The sequence below is a fragment of the Triplophysa rosa genome, linkage group LG15 (assembly GCF_024868665.1).
Source record: "Triplophysa rosa linkage group LG15, Trosa_1v2, whole genome shotgun sequence".
Lineage (NCBI taxonomy): Eukaryota > Metazoa > Chordata > Actinopteri > Cypriniformes > Nemacheilidae > Triplophysa > Triplophysa rosa.
This window is the reverse complement of record NC_079904.1, coordinates 17095407-17112425: the sequence shown is the minus strand read 5'-3', so window position 1 is coordinate 17112425 and position 17019 is coordinate 17095407. Positions and strand designations below refer to the sequence as shown.

At 38.1% G+C, this 17019-nt stretch overlaps 1 protein-coding gene across 4 annotated transcripts in view; it reads left to right on the top strand.

Moving 5' to 3' along the window:
* Positions 1–17019, top strand: part of dab1a (DAB adaptor protein 1a) — a 177877-nt gene that overhangs the window by 46686 nt on the left and 114172 nt on the right. For all 4 annotated transcript variants that reach the window (XM_057352395.1, XM_057352394.1, XM_057352391.1 and 1 more), the window contains exon 2: positions 5653–5853. In XM_057352395.1, the coding sequence (XP_057208378.1) occupies positions 5787–5853 (67 nt within the window). In that variant the 5' untranslated portion in view covers positions 5653–5786. The remainder of the gene's footprint in view (positions 1–5652; positions 5854–17019) is intronic.

Below are 17019 nucleotides of genomic sequence, written 5' to 3'. Positions count from 1 at the left end.
AGCGTCAAAGGAGTCATATAGCCGTAAAAAGTACAAAAAATGTTTATTGTTTATTGCTGGAAATGATAGATTATATGATGGATTTTGAGATTTTCATTTGTAAGATGATAAATACCATCCTGATCTCACAAGAACAAGTACTGTACATACTGTAGCTATTTTTCGAGGATGTTAATTTGTATGAATTTGTGTGATGTGAATCGTACAAAAATGTACAAATATTAGAAAATAGAAATACTGAAGCCCCTCCCCTAACCCCACCCCTAAATCTAACGTCACTAACACTAGAGCAGTGGTTCTCAAACTTTTTTGTTGTAAGGCCCCCTTTGTGTTAAGTCATCGCTTTGTGGCCCCCCATATAAAGACGTATAATCTTAAACTTAGAATTTTTATTAAACCAAAAACATTCAGTTATACAATGCTGGAACCTCAATTCTTTTGGTTAGTGGTGTCATTTTTCTGATGTTTGATTGCATAAAATCTATGATAAATTTCTATATTTCATAAAATGCCACAAAATCTGTGGTTCCCCTGGATCCATCTTGGGGGCCCCCAGTTTGAGAACCACTGCACTAGTGCACAACGTACTAAAATGTATGAACAAGATTGTATGAATGTATACGAATTAGCCACCTCGTAATTTTTTTTTTACAAATTCCTGTGAGATTGTGCTGTAAATACTGAAGTTAATGATTTTATTGATACTACATTTTATTATTTCGCACAAAATTCAAGTTTGCTTCCTAAAGATTGATTTCAATTGTTGACCTTACTTTGTCAATTTTAAAGATATAAATGTTATACTTTCACAGAATGTTCTTTACATTATGTAGAAAACAGTAAGTAACAAAAAGCTGGGTTGACTGGGTCACAAATAAAGCCTCCCTGTTTGTCTTCCTAGCAAACCCTGACCCTTTGACCTCTGCGGGCCTAGACTGTCCGAGATGTGTGCAGTGATGTGTGCGCTAGGCCTGGCACCCATGTCCGGCCACAGTGCCTGCCTGGCACTGTCTGCTAGTGTTAGTGGTGGGGGATTTATGGGGATTAAGCAGGCCTGTTGGCAGCGTGCTTCTTATGGGCATCCAATTTATTGCCTGTTTCCACCTCTTCCTCCTCCTCTTTCTCCTCACTCTTCCATAGCTCTGTGGGAGCTGCGGTCCCTGACATGGTAGATGATCCTTTAAACGTAGCGGGCTGCACGATTCTTTCAGTAGCATTTATAGAGCATCAATTAGCCTTGGAAAGCATGAAGGAATATTCTGGATGAATTTGTACTGTAGTAGTGGCAGTTGTCCTAGTAAATGTAGATTTCTGGGCACTCTTCAAACCCCAGACGATTTAAAATGACAGTTCAACCAAAGTTAAACAATGATATGGCTTAAACCCTGTATGTCATTCTATTTTCTGTGGAACACAAAGGAAGATATTTTGAGAAATGTCTCAGTGGTTTTGTGTCCATACAATGGAAGATCGTCATTTTAAGCATGAAGTAATTATTATCACAGGAGAAAACTTTTACATATGCTATTTGAATGGTTAAAGATTATCAAATAATTATCAAATGCAGTGGGACTTTAAATAGTTTTCTATTCTGTCTCATTTTTGTCTTGAAAAAAGAAATGAGATAATAAAGATATTTCTTCTTTTGGGCTGCATTTCCCGAAACCTTCTTAACAGAATGGTCTTATTTGTGGGTTTGGTTTTATAAGGCTAATCTTACAAAACCGTTTTGCATGAATGGGTTTCTCACCAAACATGTTGCTACATTTACAGACAGTTTTGAAATAAAACGGGAAAGAACAAAACATGAAAAGACACTGAACAACAAAAGGTTTCCTTTTGTATCTGGTGACTTCTACGGCTCACCCACTTTCCACACATGCTCTGAATTTGTGACGAGTCCCAGAGGAGCCCGTAGCCTAGATATCAGAAATATCTCCAGTGCCTCAGGAGAGCGGCGTGCCAACCCTCGCCTTATGGTGGTCTGTCTGGTGGTGGAGGTAGAGTGGAAATATCATGGAGAACTATCTAATTCTGAAAGATGGATAAATTGTTGCCTGAAACCAACGCTGTGAGATGAAACAAGCTATTTTATATTTCTAAGTAGATTACAAACTCATGGAATTAAAGGGACAGTTCACCCCAAAATGAAAATTTGTGTTTTAAATCTGTATAGCTACATTTATTTGCTCTGATGAACATAGAGAAAGACATTTGGAAGAATGCTTGTAACCAAACAGTTCTTGGCCACCATTGACTACCATAGTAGGAAAATTACAATTGTTATCAAAAGTGCCCCAGAACTGTTTGCCTTACTATATTTTTCAAAATATCATTTTTTTGTGTTCAACAGAACAAAGAAATGTATAAGGTAAACTTTCCTACTATGGTAGTCAATGGTAGCTGGTTACAAGCATTCTTCCAAATATCTTTCTCTGTGTTCATCTGACCAACGAAGTTTACCAAATATAGATTTGGAACAACTTGAGGGTGAGTAAACGAAGACAGAATTTTTATTTTTTTGCTGAACTGTTCTTTTAAGAGATTTATCTGATTGGTTAGATAATTGGCCCAGTTTGTATATCCAACATCTTGACCCAAAATCTTTTTTCCTCTTTGACAGTCAGCAATTGAAAAAAGCCTATAAACATAACAAAAAAATTTCTAAATCGTAATAGATAGTGGGGCTGTCAAATGATTAACCTTGATTGATCGTGATGATCGTGATTAATCGCATCCAGAATAAAAGTTTGTGTTTACACAATATTGGCTATGTCTGTGTATTGTGCATATTCATTTTGTATTTATAAACACAAACACATACATATATAGGAAATATTAACATGTTGTTTTTTTATATATATAATTATTATATAATATATAATAATGTTTATTCATATTTTTCATTATTCATACATTTATTTATATTTTTCTTAAATACTGTATATATATATTATATATATATATATGTTTTTATAAATATAAAATTAATATGCACAGTAAACAGACATATATTATGTAAACACAAACCTTTATTCTGGATGCGATTAACCGCGATTAATTGTTTGACAGCCCATACTTATTTTGTTAAAGGTAGGAATTTGATTTATTTATAGGCTGTATTATTATATTTTCCCCTGTCTGACACCTATAAAGTCACAGGCTAAACTCAAACCTGAGTCACCCTAGGCCGGCTCCAACAAACCACATTATTAAAGATATTTCCTCCCATTTTCAACATTATGTTTAATATACTTATTCAAAACATAAAAATTGAGACAAACAATTGTATTTTTCCCTAAGTGACAGTATAACATTCACAGATTTTGCTCAGTGCCGGACAGTGAGCCAGCTGTGCTGAATGGTATCAAGGATTATATGATTCCAGATGTACAGAGTGAAGGTGACGAGAGAGGCTAATCAAAATGGAAAAGAAAACAGCTAAAATGGGAAACTGCTTAGCCGAGAACCCTCTCTCCGAGAGATAATGGCAGTAATTGGACCGACTCGCAGCATATCGCTGTGTGTTTCTCTCAGATAAAGACCGTGTGTGATTCTCTGCTGCTCTGCGACATGCTCTCTCCATTCGGAATTAAATGTTCTGCACACAATGTGCGGCGCGTGGCCAGGCGGTGGCTGAAGCTCAGGGCTGGAGCTCAAAATGAAATGGCTGTTTAAATCCCCTCTGCGGCGGCTTACAGTGGCCACTATCCTGGCCTGCGAGCGGAGCCCGAGACTTTAGAGGATTTTTTCAGACTAGCCTCTCAAAGCTACTGCTCTCAGAAGTGATGTGTTTGGGGTTTAACTTTGCAATACATTTTTGTTTTGGTGGGGGAGACTAATTCTCTTGACTTACTGGTATTAAAGCTTTACATCTCAGATGGGAGCTCGGAATTGAGTGTCTGAATGGCTTCCAAAATGCTTTAAATCTATGTTGCTAGTAAATCTGATATATCCCAAAATGTCATGAGGATTATATAGACAAAAAAAATTCTACTGTGATTATTTACTTAACTATACATTATTCCAAGCCTGTGTGCGATTTTTTTTCTTCAGGTGTACCTAAAACGAAACAATTTAATGCTTGTTTAGCATGCATTGGTGTCTTTGATGTCAAAACTGTGCTAGGTACATTTTGAAATTCTATAACATATTTTCATTAATTTGAGATCACATAACAATTAGTCGCAGACATATGCAGCTTTGAAACCAGTTGCTCGGTAAAATTATATGGTTTTCTCTGTTTTTCTTTTTCTGTAATTAGATTTTTTTACCGTATTTCAAAAAAGCAATCCATAAAAACCTGAAATTTAGCTACAGCTACGGGCCGCCATAAATATACAGTAAAACGGAAAAAAATCCCGTAAAATTACACGTTTTTCCGGTTATTCTTGTAAATTTGTCCATTTTATGCTTTTTAGCATGCATTGGTGTCTTTGATGCAAAACTGTGGTAGGAAATAAACGTGATGTTTAATTTTGAAATTCTATAACATATTTTCATTAATTTGAGATCACATGATAATTTGTCGCAGACATATGCAGCTTTGAAACCAGTTGTAAAAAGGCCCTATTTTGTATCCTAAACTCAGGTTTGTTCTGCTGTGTAATGTCTTTTGAAGCCTCAACTCGAGACGTATCGATTTCTAAGCGATGCCACGTTGTTCGGTCGGCCTGCCTGAGCAGTTAGTGTTGATCCCTGAGGTCTCATCTCTGTCTGATTGCTGTTGTGGGGCCGAGCAGGTTTTGATCTGCTGATGGCTCTGACACCTGCAGTGATGCTACAGTACCACTGAGGCCAATTAACACATGAAAGGTGCTTCCCACCTCCTGACTGGCACGGCAAGAGGAAAGTCTGGCGGAGGCGGTGATGTAGGAGCACACTGGAGGTGCGCAGGAAAGAGAAATAATGGCTTGCTCATGCGATGACAAGGTGAGGTGGAAGAGAGAGAAGGAGAGAGCTGATGAGACAATTTAATGCTGCCTCCTGCCTCCTTCCTACAGTGGGGAGACAAAACAAGCCAAACCTCTTTCACAGAATGATGTCATGGGTGAATGCTGACGTTAACAACAGGGACATTTACATTTTGTGGATGCTCACGTCTGTGGAGCTTTCAGAAAGCTGGATATCAGTTGTTGTAGATTTACATCTATGTGTTGTAGTAGTTTGTAAGAAAAGAGAGGTTTACTAGTAGGCCTATAGATCTGCATGTTGTAACTTTGTCTTGGTTTAAAATAAACAAAAGTGAGCAAGTACATACAAAATGTGTGTTTAATGCTGTCTCCTTACCCTAAATTTGCAATATGGATTTATAAATTGACCTGTTGGGTAGGGTTTTGCAGAAAATGAGAATTTGATGAGATAAGTACGACAGTCTGTATAACCAACAAGCAACATTCATAACCAACAGTATTTAACTACAAATTGTGCTGTTTTTCACTAAAAGAAGTGCTGTGTGGAGATTTCTGGGAGCACTTTAAAGTGATGACTCAAATGAATCAGTACATGCTTCACTGCAATGTACAAACTGATTTGTAAAAACCAATCAGCCTTCCCGATGATGTCGATCTTTGGGTTAGAGGGGCAACTTAAATATATGAAACGCCTGAGTTTGTGTTCAAAACTTCCTTTTTTTCTCTTCCCCTCTTGTAGCCCTTGTTGGGAGTGAATGAGATGCCGTGTCGAGGCTAGAGGCAGCAGTGTACTGTTTCAGAGTCAGTGGAAAGCCCATCTAGATGAGCCAGTCACAGCCACCCAGCTGCACGGTAAAGGAATAAGGATTTAATATGTCAACAGAGGCCGAGCTCCAGCCTGCTGCCAGACCCAGCGTCAGAAAGGATTCCAAGAAGAGAGGTAGGAGACTCTCATACAGATGTGCGTGTAAATAGACAAACACATTCACGCCAAGAGAAGAGGCCCGGGGGAGATGTGGTGCAAGCTGTCACAGGCATACTGTGCAGATGCTATGCTACACACACACACACACACACACGCACACAGACACACAAACACATACATCATGCCTCAAATACAGAACGGATTGGAAGGTGCATTAAAATGAGGTCCATGTTTGTAACTTTGTATTTAGGTTTGGATTATACTATAAATGTGATGCTTGTTTTTCATTTGTTGCTCATTTTGTTCATATATCTCCCCTTTATGTACACTAAATGTTTGTACACACTTTGGCTGTGTTTATTTTTCTGTCTTAAGGTTTTTGCTTAAGGGTTTGAGATTTATATTATATAGTTAAATAGACATAACAATTCCTACTTGTGAATTTCTGTACAACACCAAAATGTATTTTAATGAGTTGGAAAGTGTTTGGCACGGCACACATACAGAAGAATGCACCAACAAAAGTTGTTTGAAAGCTGTAATTTAAGCAAAGTTGAACTTTTTTGCCGCTATATACTACCATATTTGCATTTTGAGACAACAATGTGTCATAATGATTCCTGTTTGCATCCACTCTTAAGGACAAAGGTGCTTCACATTCACAATGCCATAGAAGAATCATTTTTGGCTCAGTTGTTCCATAAAGAACATGTGGATTGGGACCAAAAAGAACCAAAAAGGAATGGTTCTTTTAACCAAAAATCCAATCATGGTTATTCTATGGTATCGCTTTATGGTAGAATCTTTAGTAGCACCTTTTTAGTGTGGATCCAAAAAAAAACACTGTGTCTGTGTAAATAAATGGCCAAAATGCATAAACATTTTCAGTTGTCGTTTTCATGTAAAACAAAGTGTAACACAATTCTAGTAACTAGTGTAATTGAGTGGGACAGTTAACTGCACGACACAGTATCGCGTTTATGGATTTTCTATGTATGTGTTGTGTTTGTATGCTCAAAAAGTCATCAACCGTATTTTTCCTGTCACCTTCCCCATCTTTGCTATGGTTCACACTCCTAAACGGCTAGTCGGACAGATGTTTTGTGGTTGGACCAGCTCCAGGGGCCTGCCGGTCATTGTATGGCACTGCATGGGGAAAACGGGCTGCTGTCCCTCTTGTTATAATGAGTTTTGTTGCATTGCCCTCTTGTGATATGCCACCTGTTTCATAGCGTCCACACAATCCCGTTTTGTGCCAGGCTGTGTGCCCACGAGACCGTAGCAGCACATCTGAGGGGCGGAGCCGCACCAGATGTCCCACAGAACCGAGAAACGGAGATCATACTGCGAGAGCTGTTTCTCTGTCTGACTTCTGTGTGTCATTGTTTGTCTGTGAACTTCGTGATATTTGCATTAGGCTCATGCAATTATTTAAAGTATAAAGTTTTGTTGGGATCTCAATTTTAAAGTTTTAATCTATTATTTAAAGTGTACTTTATTAGATACTTTTATTCCATGATGGGACGCAGGTTAACACAAATGTTTCGGCTAATGCCTTCTTCAGTGTGTTTAGCCATTGGTTGCCACATCCACATTTGAAATTATTATGTCAGCATTATCATCATTGTCCACACCTGTGTAGCCCAATTGTTTAACACTTATCAATATAATCCGTTAACGACTTAAATGTCATGAATTTAAATTCTGATCTTCGTTGATTACTGTAGTTTGTGTTAACCTGCCTCCCGTCATGGAATAAAAGTATTTCATTTATTTATACTTTTGTGAGTGTGAATCATTGTGTATAATGAATAGTTATGAAGATTAACGCACCACTACAACCAAGAAAATACAAGAGCAAACAACTTGGGATCTCAATTTTACAATGTGTTCATGACAGGAGTGAGACCCAGTAATCTAGTTGAATATAATTCTACCATAACTCAGCTCTGTTGCAACTAGTCATGAATCATTTGACTTTAAAGTTGTATTTGTTCTATATTGATACATTGCTGCATTGTATGATAAATCATTTATAAGCAGCAAGGTCTAGTTTATAATAACAATTCTCTCTTCGCCACTTGAAATTGTCTTCTGTTCTTCCAAGGCTTTTGTTTATGGTCAATTAGGATGTTGATAACAAAAGTCAAGGATTAGATTGTTAACCTTTTGCCTACCTGTAGCAAACACAAACAGATCTAATTATGCCCCCGAGAATACTCATAGACACAAAGCACACTTTTTCATGTCTGTTGCTATTCCTTGAATATTCAAACACTAAACAGTACTATTCTTGGCCAGTAAACAACAGACACACAACATCCACCTGTCTCCATCTCCATAACAAGCCTGACATGCATGCTTAATCTCTAAGGAATCGATTTAATTCCACCTGCTGTGTTTTCCCCTAGCAACCATTAGAGCAGGACAAACCGCATATTCATCTGTTTATGACCACAAAATTCCACTAATGTGTTGCTAAAGACAACGACCTTCCATTCCAATGGGGAGCGGCCTAATATGACCTACAGCATGCCTTCTCCTCATCCAAGATATTATCATATATGTCACTATTAAGAGTGACTCCAGAACCTTTACCCAGAATGCACTGCAGAGTGATTAGTGTCTAGTTTGAGTGATATGATTTACAAGATGAGCGCACATTAAAGCCTTTGAGTTTCAAATTAAACGGTTGTATGCAATTTGTACACTGCTCGTTGAATTTAGTTCATGGCATGACAAACAACATTTCCCATCATCCTCTGTAGCCTCAGAAGATACATTACATCGAAAAAGCATCAGTTACACACGTAATCCACATCTTTGTCCTTGAAAGCTTCCTGTTTTGTCAAAAAGTTTAAAAGAGAAGTGTGACAGAAATGTTCCACTTGAACGCATAGCATATATGTGACCCTGGACCACGAAACCAGTCATAGGGTAAATGTTTTGAAATTGAGATTAATATATAATCTGAAAACTGTAGCTTTCCATTGATTTATGGTTTGTTAGGATATGACAATATTTGGCTGAGATACAACTATTTGAAAATCTGGAATCTGAGGGTGCAAAAAATCAAAATATTGAGAAAATTGCCGGTGGCCGTTGCTAAGAAGAAACAGGATCATTTTAACACTCTCTATTTGTCTTACCGCTGTAATGGTGTTGTGGAGAGTAGATGAACCCGAAAGCAGAAATTCTAAGCTGTACATAGATATCAGACTTGAGTGGGTAATTCCAAAGAGCGGGCAGAAGCGAGCGAAGTTTGTAGGCGTGTTTCTGGCCATTTTTGTTCGTGCTTTTGCTACGTCCAGAGGCGTATTAAGACCTCATGGTGCCCCTGGGCAACAGCCCCAGAGGTGCCCCCCATCAACCCACCTACCCACACGCATGAATCCACTCGTTAAAAGATTTATATATTAAAAGATTTTATAAGAATGAAACTCAGTAATTTACAATATACTATTTTACAAGAATTACACATTAACATGACACTTTTGTAGAATAGAACACAAAAAAACAACTCATTTCCATTAAGTATTTTTAACAATTAGGCCTACTGTAGTTAAGGGGCACCTGCTTTCTGTTGTAACCTTACATTTCAGGTTTTGATGTAGTGAAAAAAAATCACTAACATTTTTTAACAGGTGTAAATGTTGTGCGTGCCACAAAGTGGGGGTATAGGGACACACACACACACACACATATAGTTTGCATGTATGTATTCACATTAGGGGGACAATGGAACAATGTACAGATTTTCAGGACGTTGGGACTTTAATTCACCAAAGTGGCATTCACCACATATGTATAGCAAGGTTATTCAAATAACATGAAACGTTATTGTTACTATTCTAACTGCTATACAGCTATTCAAACGCTCTATGTAAGCACAGTATGTGTATATTCTTCTTACTAAACGATCACATAAGTAAGATAAAAGCGTACTCCACTAAAAAGGACACATATGAATTGATTGCTATAGTGATGACGTTTTTCACTTTCACTTTAAAACCAGGTCCAGGTTTGGACCTTAAATAGTGGCCTTACCTCCACGTACTATTAGCATACATTATCGGCACTATAACATCTTATTTCTGACGCATGCCATGTATATACACCTTTATTAATCAGTGCTAATCCCCGCATTTTTAGTCTCCGCTACAACAACGCGCTCTGCATCGTTCCCGCTTCCATGTGTTTGAAGATTAAAGTGTACAGTATACGAAAGACAACTCGCCTCATAACACTCACTTGTGATTGGCTGAATGTTAATTCACTCAAATCTATATAACTAACCAGATAACATAGGCGGGAATGTTGGCGGAGGTGTGTCGAAAAAGTGCGGAGGACAGAACCATTTTTATCTGAAGTGGGGGTATTCCCGCACATGGTGCCACGCCTATTTAGCGCAGATGCGTTACTTAAGTCTTAAAAACAAGTGCTTATGTACATTTATTAAAAAAATAATGCGGGTTTATTTGGTGCCCCTAAAGTCTTGGTGCCCCTGGGCACTCGCCCAATTGCCCATATGGTTAATCCGCCTCTGGCTACGTCACTACAAAAAATAAAGTTTGATATATTACGGTTGAGAAATTTACAAAATAACTTCATGGAACATGATCTTTACTTAATATCCTAACGATTTTTTCACATAATGAAACGAATCGATCATTTTGACCACTTAGCTTTTACAATTGGTATGTTGGCTTGCTACAAAATCATCACGGTCACATATGAACCCTTGAAGGGCTCGAAGCTGCATGTGACCACCAAAACATGTTTCTGCTTGATTCACTTCAGTAATAAGATCATCTTTAGATCAATGGTCTCATTTTGATGGGTCGTGGCCCAAAAATTTGTTTGCAAATGCAAATGTGCAAATAATAAATTAGAAACTAACCCATATTAATTGAGTATTTGCATTTATGCATTGCAAACCCCTTTTTATCCAATAAGTGACCTACTAGCGCTTGGTCTATACATTTTTACAGTCCACTACAACAGTTATGTGCTTGCCTTTATTTCTTCGAACTTCATAACCTTTTGCGCTGTAACACAGATCATCGCTATGGAATATTTATATATATATATCTATAATAAATATATATAATATATTAGATTTTTACACTGAGCTACAAAAAGGAGTTAAGAAAACATCATATATTTAGTTAATCAAAAGACAATCAAAGTCTTTGTCTTTTGCTGCAGGTGTATCTTAAAAAAGGTAAACGTAGATGAATAAATGCAGGATGCGTAACATGAGTTTATTCTTAAAAAAACTACAGTATTAACCAAACTGTGTAAGGTTAGTGAAAACACCTATATGAGTTCCCCCCAAAATAAAAAATGTGTTTACTTATAACACGGTTCAACATGTTTGTGTCGATCACAATGTATAATAAGTTACATGGCTGGATGAAATCATTATAATTCAATTTTGTGTGATAAACACTGTTGGCAGTGTGTTGGGTTACTGCTTGAAATCCTGAAAAGTCTTGAGGCAATATCAATTGAGAACCTTTGCTGTAGGCAATAAAGACTACACACCATCACACTCATCAAAACACTGAAGACAAGATTCTGGATTACACTGATGTAATGACATTGGAACACACACACTGAGAGTTTAAACATGCCACTAAATTAATTGAGGAATAATGAACCAGGGTTTAATGTGCAGCTGGGTCCCGGAGGTCCAGAGAGAGAGAGAGTACTTATTGTATACATCTCCCTCTCTCTCTCTCTCTCTCTCTCTCTCTCTCTCTCACGCACACACACACACACGCACACACACACACACACACACACACACACACACACACACACACACACACACACACACACACACACGCACACGCACACACACACAGAGTGCTCTTGAGGCAAGGTGTAATGAATATGAATGTCATTAGGGCACACAAGAATACCGCAACTAATAAATAAAGCATTTGGTGCAGTCCTGATGAGCTAATACCAGCTGCAACAGCCCCCCATACCTCCCCCCTTGCACAATCGCTCCCTCCTTGACTTTTTGTAATTAATAATGTAAATAAGTGTGAACAAAGCCCTTAATTTCACCTCAGCTATTGATAAACAGTTAATGTTAAGTGCTTGTGTCTGGAGGCGTAGTGATCATTATAAGTCTCATTTTTTGTGAAACATGCAACAGTGTATTTTAGTTTTGCTTGGGAATAAGACATTTGTGTGGATACTACGGAGCCCTTTTAGGGACATGGTGGTGGAAAAAAATATTTTTTAAAGCTTTTGCGTTATCTCGCAAAACTTTTGCGCTCCCGAGAAACATTGCTTACCCTCGCAAAGATATTTGCGTTATCTCGCAAAACTTTTGTGTTTTCTCGCGAACAGATTTGCGTTATCTCGCAAAACATTTTGCGAGTTCGGATAAACACTTGATTAATGTCCCACTGGCAATTTAAGATTAGCTCCATACATAAACATTGGTCTATAGTCGCAGATTCCCGGACCAATAACTTGTGAGCTAAACATTCTTATAACACAAATGACACCTCATGTAACGTAGTCATTAACTTCAGTGCTACATACTGTAGTATAACTAAAACCAGTTTAAATTCAGCAGGAGAGCATTAATGTGTAAACTGAATTTGGTGAGACTACAGTGTGTAATATTATTATTTTTATAATAATTATCATTATAACATTAAGTTATTAATGACTATTTTTGTAGTAACGCTTTTCAGATTTACAGTCACTCTGCAGATGGTCCCTTTGGACTTGTCCATGTCGCCTGCTCATATAGAGATCAATTTATATTCTCGTTTAGAGGAAGACTAGGTCGTAGATCCTTGTCTAAGGAATTATGTGTTATTTGTGTTATAACAACGTTTAGCTCACAAGTTATTGGTCCGGGGAATCTACTATGAACCGCTGCATTGTTAATGTACGGAGTGGGACAACAGGACGTTTGAATGTTTTGCGAGATAACGCAAATATGTTTGTGAGGGAACGCAAATATCTTTGCGAGAGAATGCAAAGGTTTTGCGAGGGAATGCAATGTTTCTCGGGGGAACGCAAAAGTTTTGCGAGATAACGCAAAAGCTTTAAAAAATATTGTTCTCTTCCCTCTCATATTTTTCCTACCACCATGTCCCTAAAAGGGCTCCATAGAATACAAACAAAAAAAGATGATCATTTTTTTGGTCACCGTTATTTCATGAAAGTAAAATTAAGGCTCAAATAACTGCTCCCAAGCCATGATAAGACGTCACACTGTTGTTGGAAAACAGGGGGCGGTATGTGTTCTCTACTGTATGTCAGGTGGCAGATTTATATCACACTTCCTGTCAAACAAAAGCTTTAGTGGCATGCATGCCATCGGGAATATATTGCCTGTGTGTGTGTGTGTGTGTATCAGTGAGTGTTGTGGAGATATCGTAATCACCAGAACTGAGTACTTAATTGATTTCTTTCTGAATTGCGCTCCATTTTCCAAGACTGGTCTTTTGTTGAAGATGTGGATCACTGTCAGAGTTGACATGCAGGGGTTTATTAAACTCTGAGACTGATCATTAAGCTGTCTATATCTCTGCATCCCATTGTTATCAGCATCTCCCATTCTGTCTTTTCACTGCTAATTCCATTTTTATCTTTTTCCAGTTTTACAAAAGTGACTGGAATTGAAAAATTTCAAGTTGTTAGGGTGTTCTGTGTGTTTGCTTACTGGCCCAGGTCAAAAGATCACACACTCAGGTTGGACTGTATTCTGGTCCCTAGATTTGGCTCTGACCTCTTCAATGTAAACTGTTTTTTTTACTTGTTTAACATTAAAACCCATCATTTAATATATAAATAATAGCACACCTCTTTTTACCAAGCCCCATAGTTTAAGTCATCGTTCACGTTCGTGTTGGAGAAATTTTTGTATATCCGTTTTAGCTTTAGAGGTCTCTTTAAATCTGTAATCCTAAGCATATGTGATAGTATTGAATGTTTTAGAAGTAGTTTAGAGAAATTTAGCACATCACATTCTCTTCACAGCTGTAAGATGTCAGTTAGAGTCAGATATGCTTAAGCCTTATTAGTACAAGTGAAAGAACGAAAAGAGTTTGAAAGGTCCCAGGAGGAAGCATATGGTGTGTGGTGATTAAGATGATAAAGAGAGATTTGGGGGTTTTGTCACACTGACACTGATGAAGATCCCGACCCAAATAAGGATCTCATATTAGTAATTCATACAGATATTCTGTGATATACTTCAGAGGCAGACGTTGTTCTGCCTGAGGGCACAGTTGAAGACACCAGATTGATGCAAGAATAATGCAATATTATGTCATGCAGTCTATGACCCAGGTGATGCTTACAATCCTTCGAGTTTAAGAACTAAGGAAGTTTTCCCTTTTAACGTGTGAAGTATTGCATCATTCATCATTCTGTGGATGTGAAAGATATCAGTTTTTTTCAGGTCAATTAAATGGTTTGTACACTCTTAAAAATGAGGGTGCTTTAAAGGTTCTTTAGTGATGCCATAGAAGAACCATTTTTGGTTCCACAAAGAACCATTCAGTCAAAGGTTCTTTAAAGGTGCCATGAATTAAAACCACAATTTTAACCCGAGCTTTTGTTATATAAGAGGGAATCGTAATCGCGCGAACATCATGTAAGTGTCAGAACTGAATATGCCCTTGTTACTGAGATTACAACTGTTATTGACACCAGGCCCATACATTGATAAGTTGAACACCGCCTCCACAGAAAGAATATCAACGACTACTTCTCTAGCCCCGCCCACTGGTTTGCGCATGACAATTCTGAAGTAACACAATTGGCGCGGAACCAGATAGAGCGAGCAAGCAATAAACAAACATGCCGTTAAAGATAGCTAAATATTGTGCCATCCCTGGTTGTGGAAGAATACAGTCGCTGCATAACCTTCCTTCGGATTCCGATATTAGGAATGCGTGGTTAAAGTTTATTTTTAAAGACGTTCCAGCTCATGTGGGAAAAACATGGAGCGTTTGTTCGTTTCATTTCTCTGAGGATTCCTTCGTGAACAAGGCACATGTCAATGCTGGATTTGTGGAGAAACTAAAATTAAAAAGTAGTGCTGTGCCGTCAATATTGGATCTGATAGGAATGGTGCAGCAATCTTATGTGAGTAAAACATTTTTGTACTATTCGTCACTATTGCTTTGTTAGAGATCGCTTGATATGCCCTGAGCACTATTCGCACGAGAGGATTTATCCACCGTTTGCGAATAATGGAGGCGGTTTTGAAGCGTTTTGGTATTATTTCGGGTGCTGGGTCATATCCATAAGTTACCAGGAGTCTCCCGTTTGTTTATTTATCATGGAAACTCTCGTAACATTTGAGACCCATGATCGTGGTGATCTTTTGTCTGGTTCGCGATCACGGGTCTCAAATGCTGACAGGTACGGTCATGTATCATTAAACGCAATACAACTATAGGCTATACAAACTATACGCAAAGCCTTGCCATCACATCCAGGAAATAAGTCAGTAAATTTGAATAAAATCATCCCATGCGAATGCGTCACATGAAATACTGATGTGGGGAGGTAATCTATAAATCACACGAGGTCCCCTGATAATGCTAATCTCGTGCGAATGGTGCTTATGTGTAACCTAACGTTACGTCTCTAACCATATTCACAGAAGGCTCCAACTAAGTTTACTACGCAAACTGCTATCCAATCAAACAGTGGGTTTTTACTTCCAAGCCTTCAATGCGGCACGCCCACCGAGCATTTGTAGAGCTTGCCTCAAAATTCAGGTAGAAAATAGCCTATTACTTATTGATTTTGATGTTTTTTAATGTAAAAACCATGCGAACGTCATAAGTAGACCTCATACAACATTATAAACCAATTAACAAGCCCAGTCCATGAGACCTTTAAAGAACCATCTTTTTCTTACCTTTTTATAATCTGAAGAACCTTTTTCGCAACAAAGAACCTTTTGTGTCATGACTGTGTGTGAACAGAGACTGCGGAGACTCAATTGCGGGAAATTAATAGGTCTTTATTGAAAAGTTTCCACAAGAATCCACCAAGAGACACCGGCCTCGGAGCCACGTGAGTCCGCGGGGAGAGGACTCGACCTGACGGTACTCACGGAAGAGTCTGAAGCAGACCCAGTCTGGGAGATTCTGTCCCACGAAGGGAGGAACGCACGGTGGGGAGCTACTGATCAGGAATGAGCTACAGAGGTGAAAGTGATGAGGTGATGGGAAACCGGTGAGGGGAAAGCCTGGCAGGGAGACACGGGTGCGGGGCAAGTGACGCAGACACCGAACACGTGTGGAGCTGTCAAACGGCACTCCACGTGTTCGACAAAACAAAACACACACCCACACAAGACACAAAGCCATGACAAGACTGAGATCATGACACTTTTGTGAAACAGAAAGGTTCTTCGGATGTTTAAGGTTCTGTATGGAACCATTTAGACAAAAAAAGGTTCTTCTATGGCATCATAAAGCACCTTTTTGAAGAGTGTAGAACACATGCATTTAAAGTGGAGACACACGCACATATACTAAATTTCTTCACCAATTATTTAGAGTGATATCTGCCCATACCGAAGATTAAATTAATATTTCTTAACTGAATGTTATTGAACATCAAACTGGTGATGTTTCTTAACATGTTCTATACAGAGCACAAATGCATTGCATTGTCCTGTCCTCTTTTGATTGACAGGATATTGGCCCTGATCATCAGCTGTTTTTAAACTATTGAATAAAAAATAGCTTTCATCGACCGATACCAATTATTTGACTGATAATATACAGTATATCGGTGCATCTCTAATTTAAAGTATGCATATGCATAGTTTTAACATATTTAATATTGTTCTTCATATGAATTTAATACTAGGGATGGCTTAACTTTGATTTGTCATATAACAACCGAGTAGTAAATTTATAAGATTTACTTGTTTTTTTAATGCTTTGATATTTTGATGCTTTGATAAGCGTATTTACAGCATTATCTGCTTTAGAGTACGTTTACACGATAACAAACTGAAAAGTTTTTCCTTTGCGTTTTTGAAACTTTCACGTACACACAACAGCGTTATTAAAACGATCTGCATTTACATGGATCCGGGAAAAGTAATAAAAATGATGTATTATGCATGCCAGGCCAGTGGATGGAACTGTTGCGCTATAAAGAAACCCTACG